The 9,275-nt window shown below is 50.9% G+C and overlaps 1 protein-coding gene across 1 annotated transcript in view; it reads right to left on the reverse strand.

Moving 5' to 3' along the window:
• Nucleotides 1-4,078: 4,078 nt before the first annotated feature.
• LOC140583035 (uncharacterized) overlaps nt 4,079-9,275 on the reverse strand; it is an 8,956-nt gene continuing 3,759 nt past the window's right edge. Inside the window, exons 2-3 of the mRNA XM_072707622.1 lie at nt 4,952-5,668; nt 4,079-4,812 (exon numbers count right to left, since the gene is read on the reverse strand). Of these exons, the coding sequence (XP_072563723.1) occupies nt 4,810-4,812; nt 4,952-5,668 (720 nt within the window). The 3' untranslated portion in view covers nt 4,079-4,809. The remainder of the gene's footprint in view (nt 4,813-4,951; nt 5,669-9,275) is intronic.

Here is a 9,275-nt window from a genome sequence, read left to right on the forward strand (position 1 = left end):
TTCTTCAGTGATAATGATAGGCGGGGGCCTGGCAAAGGTGTGAGAGCCTTCCCCTGCCCCCCCCCGCTAGTGAGCTGTGATAAGTAGGATTCGGGGAGGGGGACACACAGGATTAAAGTCTGTGCCCCCTCTTTACTCAGCCATGGCAACTATGCGTGCTCCGGCACCCTGGCTGATGCCTTCTGGCATTCCACAGATGACCTACTGACACCCCCATACTACAGCTGTCCCCCCCCCCGCTTTTCACCTGGCTACCCCCCCACCCCAAATCCTCATGGGGCCACAATCCTGGCATACCGAGGCAGGGAGGGACAACACACCTTCACAGCCGGTATGTAGAGAATGAGACCCAGAAGTGGAAGGGGTGATAAATCCCTAATGAGCGAAAGGGGAGGAACCGACAGAGCAAATCAGAACATTCCGTTTCGCTCCTGGCCAACTGGATGTGAAAGGGAAAGGGCGGGACCGACTGACAGAGCGAATCAGAATAGCCGTCTCGTGCTTGACCAATTGCTTGTGAATGGGCGCCAGGCTGGGCGGGTCCCACAAAGCACTTACAGTGCTGGAAGAACACTGACCCTTCCAAAACATGCAGGACAAACATAATTAGCTATAATTTTCACTAGCCAGCTACCCAGTGCCTTCAGTGAGACTGGCATGACCAGTCTGTCCCATTACAGACTTCAGTACCTTCTAAATGGTAGGTGGACGATAACGGACCACTGTGTGTTAAACGGACATAATGCGTATGGTGTCTCGACCACATTTAAGCAATTATATGACCCAGCAGGGCAGCTGATGGCCCGGGCCAGGTGAATTACGACAGTAGGTCATTTAGGCTGGGGGGGAATCATTTAATTAATTCCACAACATGACATTTTTAAGGGTCATCTGAGGCACTGAGGAAGAGGCAGTCAGCATCTCCCACCCCGCTACGGCCCCAAGAAAAGGTAAGCACTGCTCTCTCCATTATCGCTGTTCAGAGTTCGCCAGGGACGTTTACGACGCCATAACGCGACTCGCTCTCGACGAGGCCGGCGGTACGCACAGCCGCGTCGGAGGGGGCGAGGGGAGCAGCCGGGCGATTAGGGGGAAGGCGGCAGGGACTGATTGGTGGGTCGGACTCTACTGGTGGAGACACACCCCCCCCCCCCCACTCCATCCAGCCGGGCAATGACCCACCAGACCGTGACAGCAAGACCCAACTAATCGGCGCTGTGGTTCACGAACCGCACACGCGCCCTTGCATCCCTACGTTAATGACACATGCACTGCACCCCCACGTCCATTACTATGTGTGACTGCGGCACAGCGGGACGCCTCCTATACCTAATTAACAGCTAACGAGGTAACGGAAAAGCTGGTCGCAGTAGCAAGGGGGGGGGGGTTCTGCATCTGCCACCAGCTGACTTCCCAGAGAATCCCGCAGGGGGGTGGGCCCTGGCACTGTCGTTCCTGCATTGTGTGTGTCAGCGGACCATTGAGCAACATGGCTCGCGGGGGGGGGGGGGGGGGGTGTGTGGGGAGAGTAGAGGGCACAGTGCAGGAAGTCATGGTGCCCCCCACCCCCGCTTCCAAATCCGATCACGTGCGTTCAAACGGATGAACGGATGAGCACGTTTCCTAGTGTCTGGCAGATTTCTAAAAGTGAGGGCCCTGATTGGCTGTCCAAACAGTCAAGGCCAATCAGCTGTCTGATTCCGTACCCCCCCCCCCCCCCCTCCACACCCCGTGGGACATTCTTTGGGGAGGGGCTGGTGGTACCCATTGAGCCCATTGATGACTGAAGGACAATGCAAACGCAGAGCAGGAAAAACACACACTGCCCTGATATTTATAACCCCTCCCAAGGTCAGAAACGTTGCAGACCAGTAAACAAGCGACCGGAGACAGCGGCTACATGGGGCAGTGCGATTACTGTCCTGGAGCCTAAGAGGGACCCAGTCATTGTTATTTTTAACACTGCAATAGTATTATTAATACAATATGGCCGAAGAGGGCTACCCACAATGGACGATCAAAAGATAATACAAGACAAAACCCGAAAATGAAAACTTCCCCTAAAAAACCAAGTATCAGTCTGACAAACGAATTGGGGGGGGGGGGGGGTTAGTCTAAATCAGGACAGTACTGCTGGCACCCCCAGCGCACAGCAGTGCCATTTGTTCCACGGCCACAACCCAAACTGCCCCCCACATTCCTCACCAGTCTCTGGAAGACCCCCACCCCTCTAACGTCCACATTCACCCCCCCCCCCCATGCCACAGCAGTCTGGCCTACAAATGCCATTGATGTCAGCAGGGCCCTGAGAGGGGACCCGGAACCCCCGAAGGCTGACAGAGCTCTGACCTAACAGGTGACGTCTAGCCTTCAGGATGGCCAGTATGAATCTAAATGCCAGTTAGTGTCACCTTTACATACACATTTTTTTAGATGAATATCCAAACACGCGCAGTCACTTCCAACCTATTGCCACTAACATTAAATGTACCAGGATGGATGAACAAGTCACATATTAGCTTGAATGCTAATTAGCACTGCGCGTCACCTATATAAAAAAAAAAGTCTGAAAGTCAGCATTTTGATATGTCAGTTTTTAAAGCAACTTGAGACTGGGGCGAAAATGGCGAAAATATATTGTGGTTTTTTTTCATACAGGTTTACAATACACGATCTTATCACAATTATTTTTCATGCTGGTTTTGAAGACTATTTTGCAAGGTCCGCTACAATAACCATGTTGATTTTGGAAAATACAAACAAGTTATATATGACCAATGTCGAAAACATGTCATCCATGCCGCTACGTGGCCAGATAGGGAACGTGTTGTATATTGGGACAAGGGCGCCAAAAGGAGAGGGGAAGACATCCAAAGCACTATGAAAAAGGATTTAGCTGACAAAACAAGTTTAGCTGCGCGTATGAGTCACAGGAGAGAATGTGCACTGTAGCACGATATTAATGATCTCTCCATAAAGGCAGAGACATTTTAATCACTCATGATCTAATATCATCAAATCACACAGCCCTACTTGAGACAGCTATTGCTGCTTTTCCACTGATATACAGGAACCGAACTGGACCCGAGCCGTACTGCAAAGAGACTAGTTACAGCGTAAGTTCCAGCTCGCTTGGGTTTCCCACTACAGAAGGGTCGGCTCAGTAAAGGCATTGGCGAGTTTGGAGAGTGACGGTGACGTAAAACTGAAGAGACGTTTATTTACTGTTCACGCAGTAGAACACTTATGTTAGTAGGAACGTCTTATGTTAGCATCAAACGTTAGCAGAATTAGCTTTCCCTTGCATAAAATTGCATTACGAATCCATTCTATTCAACTGTGCTCTAGTATCTTTTCAAGTAGGATGTTTTAAATTTTCCAGGAATGCATCAATACATCACAATGTGTCCAATTAATAATGAATAATATATAGAATATGTCCTTTTCCCTTCAAAAACCCTATACACAACAATTCAGACCACTGGTACTTCCATGTATTTCAACCAACCAGACGGTGGTGACACAACCAGCTCAGTTTGGTCACGTTTTCGGACCTGCTAGTAAACGAGAGGGGTTGGTTCCTGGTGGCAGAGGAAAAGCACCATAACAGAGGCCAGCTATCCGGTGTCTGAACCGCAGGAGCAACACTCACAAAAAATAACACATTATTTAACCAGTCAAGAGGAAGAGCCTGAAGTCACAAAGATATGTGGCGATCATGGACAAACCGCATCAGCAAAGATGAACTGTGGCCAGTGACAGGGACAGACACTTAACACCACAAAAACACGGGCTAAAAATGACCACAGAACTGAGCCAGGCTCAACAAAAACTGATAAGTGAGATTCGCGACACTGGAATTTATCACCATGACGACGCCTTAATTCCAGGGTCATGGAGAAAGTGGGGGGAGGGGTGAAAGGTCAGTGCTGCACTGCACACAAGCCAGGAGGGGGCACAAATGGCAGCTGCTGCCCTCTGATCTGGCATGAGGCCTTTTTTTATGCCAAACCACGGAGAGCGATTTTGCCATTCCATACCAAGCGCTGACCTCTCACCCTGAGACAGGCAGCGGCTCCCGGCACTTTCTCAATGTCTGTGTTGCGAGCGTACAGGGTCAGCCGGGTCACGCGGACCAGTCAGGTGATCATGCACATCCAAACTGCCTGATAATGGCTCCATATGGCACTGGAAAGCGAAAACATTGGGTTCTGAGTTTATGACGGCAGCTAGCCTTTGAACCTGGACAACCTTAGCATTACAAGGCCAAGCTCCTCTCTCTGAAGCCCCCTAGTGGTGGCCGTGTGGCTTACTCACACACCAAGAACATGCATCGCGCTCCTCAGAGGCCCACTAGTGGGGGCTCTAACACCTCCCGTCACATGAACCGACAGCAAACACATCTGGACGAGTGACCAACAAATCCAGTTCTATAGCGTGACCGAATTTGACCTAATCCCAGCAGACTGGTCTGTAACAATGCATTGGAGATCTACGGTCACATCCCGATGAACGAGAGCGCACTCTAATCCCGTCTTCCATAACAGGTGGTGTCCAAGCCACAGGCATGATCAGAATGCCACTAACTAGACTAATTAACTTATTAACACAGGTAAACCACATCACACTTCTTGATTTCGTTTACCACATCAGTTAATAGAAAAGGTTAAAGACGGGCTTTGCCCTCAAAGTAAAGACAAGTCCTCGAATCATGTCAGAAGTGAAAATGAACTGCAAGGCTAAGCTGCTAACCTGCTTCCCTAATCTGTCCACTGCCTGATGGATGCCTGACCTCCACGCAACGTCATGTCACTGTGTTTGGAATAGAAGCATTAAACACACAACAGGGATGCAAAAGAAGCAGGACTGGTGTGAAATATGCCACGAGGGCGAGGATCTTAATGCCCGGCGAGTGACTAAACGGGTAGAGGTGGATAAAGCATCCACTCACCTCCTTCTGAAAGCGAGTGGTCTGGCCAAGTCGATGTTTGGGAGATACATCCATGTTGTCATTAGGGGCAGAGACGCTGTTCCTGAGTGAGGGGGAGTGGGCGCCTTCCTCAGCCGCCTCCTCCTCCTCCTCCTCTTCCTCCTCCTCCTCCCGGCTGCTCTCCTCCGAGCGCTCGAACTCGTCGCTGTCCTGATCCATCTCCTCCTCGTCCTCATCCCGGCCGCCCTGGCTGTCCTCGCAGTCCTCGTCGTCGCGCCGACCGCTGCTGTTGTTGTTCTCCTCCTCGTCCTCTTCCTCGTCCTCCTCCTCGTCCTCTTGCCGCTGCTGCCTCCGTTCCGACCCCCAAGGCCAGGGGGGACCACCCTTACCGCTGCCGTTGACCTCGTTCTGGGCGTCCTCGGAGCCCGGCTCCCCAGGGGCCCACAGTCCTGACTCCCCAACCACGCCCCTGGTGGGGGGCTGCCGCCGCTGCTCCTCCCCTTCCTCCTCCTCCTCCTCCTCCTCCTCCAGCACCCGGTGCTCCATGTGCTCCTCCTCCTCGCCGTCCTCGCCCGCCTCGTGGGGCACCCGGGCTGAGGAGGCGTTACCTCTCGCCGAGCCCCCGGGCTGCCTCCTCCTGCTGCCCCCCGACAGCAGATCCTGGTTCATGTCCAAAAGCCAGCTTGCCACCTCCTGCACCTTGGCTAGGCTGTCTGAGGAGGGGAAGGTCTTGGCGCTCTGAGGAGACACACAAACAGACAACATGAGCATACAACGGGAACTCGTATCCACCAAAAAGGCACAGGTAATAAAACATCAGTCTGCGATACATCGCTCCAAAACAGACCTATAAAAACTGGCATTAGCATCAATGAGAGCCGGGCTGATTTACACTGTCTGAAAGGCACCCATTACGCAGAATCCCTCTGCAAACCTCGTGGGCTGGAACATCAGTCTACGCCTTGGCCTCCTGACAGAATGTTTAAAAACCTTCCATTACCTTCATCACTTATAGCTATTTATTTAACAGACACCTGGGGTCAGAGCACAAGATCAACCAGCTTCCAGTAGCCTTGGAGGAGTTACGTAACATCCGATAACAGGCTGACGACAGCAAACGCGAAACAAAGCTAGTAAGCTAACAAGCATGTCGGCGATCTGGAAGTATTTCTACGCTTTTAACAACGACGGGAAGCATAGCAATTTCCAATCTTTGTAAAGTTTTGAGAGGTGGGAGTAGCGCTTAGTGGAAAATCCAACTAAACAATGTGCACGCGAGTAATATAAAAAAAAAACAAACAATGGATGATTTAGGAGTCGCTAGCTTGGGCTGTTGTGCGCTCTCACTGCAGCTTGTAATAGAGGGGCTGCTAGTGTAAGTGACGCTGTTCCAAGTGGGAGAAAAACTGTGGGGTGTTTTAAGCATTCAAATTGCAAATGCCATTCCATTTGTACTTACTAGTTTAAAAAATCTGGTATCGAATGAGTACTCATATCGGCTGATTCCCCTGTTCAGGTACTGGGATCATATCGGCACTGAAGAAGTGGGATCGGTGCGCCTCTGAAACAAAGCGCCAGTTTTACATATTTCATATCAGCCTTGCTGTGCTTTTTCCAAAGGGATATTTCAGGTTTATCCACAGTAATTCCTACAACTCCTTTCTATAGTCAAGAGTATATCACCTGTAGGTTTTCACAACTCAGCACTAAAAAAAAAAAAACAAAAAAAAAAACATTGCATGTAATTTGAGCTAAAAAGCAGCAGAGGGCAGACTAACATCAAGAATATAATGTCACTAAAGACTAGCACAGGATGTGGTGTAAATGTCTTCAACATCAACGCATAAAAAGTCTCTTCTCCACTACCACATAACTGTGATAAAGATGTGGGCACTTAGAAAACATTAGAAAATCAGAATATTAATTCTTAGCATTTCAGATAAAACCTACAACCCGATTCTTAGCCTACACATATAAATTGACTGCCCTATCAGTGGCAGTCAGTTCTGTCCTTCCACACCACTGTTAGTCAGCACTGCAAGCTGGGTACCAAGACCGACTCATGTTGAGCAGATCCCATAGCTTACTGCCCCCTACGGGTGGGGACCTCATCATAACCACCACCCAGACAGGTGAGATTTTCAGGGAAGAAATAGTGATGAATGGTAATGACCTAGTGATGATTCACTGGCCAACATGCACAGGGCAAGAAGAGAAGGAGCCAGGAAAGGTCTGGGAAAACCCCAAGGTGATGGCTTCATTTCCCATCCTCAGTCACACACCTGCCTCAGGCATTACTAATCAAACTCAACCTCTGTGCATTCACAGCGGGCCGGAAGGATCCCCCCGGCAGGACACCCAGCCATCTGCGATTGGATAATCAAGGAGTTATGCAGCTAATTAATCACCACGAGCATGAAGCGACATGGCGGGGAGGCGTGCATTCTGACTCAGTCGCTATAAACCGATGATCTAACAACAGCGTCTTGAGGAAATTACCGGCTGATACCAATGGCGACGCACTACTTTGGATTGTGACCTCAGGGGTTTGGGTTCAAATCCCACCACTGCTGTGTGTGTGGAATCTGGCCTATCCTGGGCCTGTAAGGACATGATGGTGAACTTAATTTGTACAAGTGAGAGCACGGGTACAATGGAATGCTGTTTTCCACACATCCCATCATATTTCCTGTTACAAAAAAAATGCACACACAGCCAAGAGTGAAGTTTGGGGTCCAAAAACTGCGTTAAACCATCTATCTGTCACCCCATTTTCCCACACATGGGATTCGAACCGACGAATTATCACAGGCACAGAGGTGTGACCTGCTGCGCCGCACGGCCCTCCCACCCATAACATTCTCCACATTGCTTAAATGAGCAGAGAGGCAGCAGTTCCCCGAGCGTTGCCCCCCCCCCAGTGGCTGAGGGCCACAGTGCGCGGCACAGTGCTTCATCATACTAATAAGTTCGCTAATTGGGCTAATTTAGCTTCCCCTCCTGGCGCTCTGTTGCTGAGAGCTAAATGAAAGTGAGCTGTCCGACCAGACGCCCCTGCACCGGCATCGCAGGGAGGGGGGGGGGGGGGGGGGGGGACAGGGGCCTACCAAGGCAGGACCTGCCCCCCCTCCTGCCCGCCAACCCAGTCCTGCAGTTTCAGAGCCTGAGGATGCATCAGTGAGCGAACGTCTGGTGATTCACATTGAGCCCCAGAGGCTGCTTCCTCCAGGGCTCATCAATAGCAACATCCAGTGAAAGAAGCCCCCCCCCCCCCTCCCAGCGGTTACGGGGCGCACATTCACTGCCGGTCAGCTGACACGCCTGCTGGAAGGATTCAAGCAAGCAAGGTTATTACTCTGTGTGAAAAGCTTACACCGTCTGCGAGCCACTCGCAACAGGGGAAAAAGGAAAAGAAAGAATGAGAAAGAAATGAAAAGAAAAGCACACCCACCAGCCTCCTGGATACACAACCTGCCCTTCAGCGACAAGGCGCTCGGAGGAGAAGGTAAACGGATCCATCAGGGAACGGCAATCGATGCACAGAGGCTGGGGGAACAAGCGGTGCAAGCGATTGGTCGAATTTCGCACGAAGGCCCGAGAGCGCGCACCATGATTGGATGAATTATTCAATAAGGTACAGGAGGGGAGGGTTAGACCACCCGCCAGCTTCTCCGGTCCATAGCAACGGCTTACTAACTTGCAGACAACAACCGAAGCATGAGGGCAAATCAGGGCCCGTGAAGGAGCCAGGAGATGGGGACCTGGTCCAGCCTTCAGAACCTCCGAGCCGCCAAACTGGGCCACAGAAAGCCAGACTCAAGGTCAAACGGATGTCAATGCAAAATCTACTCTGCCGCTGTAACTCAGCTGCGGGCTAAGGTGTACTGGCGATGCACCAGCTCTGCGTTTCAGGTACAAATACCATGATTTCAATTACAACCCCTGCCCCCCCCCCCCCACCCCCAGCCTGCCATTGTGGGTTTATTGATTAGCTAGGGCCAGACAAGGAGGCTTCAGACAATAATTCTGGCAGTGAGTCATGGATCTGTTGTTCATTGTCGCTAACAGAAATCCACAGCCACGGTCGTGCTTGATGGATCGTGCGGAACAGACAATGATTTTTTTTTTTTTTTATGGGTGTTTTGTTTTTGGCCTGACTTCGGTGCATCGGCGGCACACTACCGTTAGCATGCTCCCGTTTGGCGCTAAAACGGGCACGTGGGTCATATCACTGGGTGAAAACTGGTGGCAGTGCGGTGTGGGGGAGGGGTGAGCTCACTGGTTTTTAGAGCACTGCGCTTGCTATAATGTGATCAAAACATCCCTGCGTTTTTTTTTTACCCCC

The sequence above is a fragment of the Paramormyrops kingsleyae genome, chromosome 25, assembly GCF_048594095.1.
Source record: "Paramormyrops kingsleyae isolate MSU_618 chromosome 25, PKINGS_0.4, whole genome shotgun sequence".
NCBI classification, from domain to species: domain Eukaryota; kingdom Metazoa; phylum Chordata; class Actinopteri; order Osteoglossiformes; family Mormyridae; genus Paramormyrops; species Paramormyrops kingsleyae.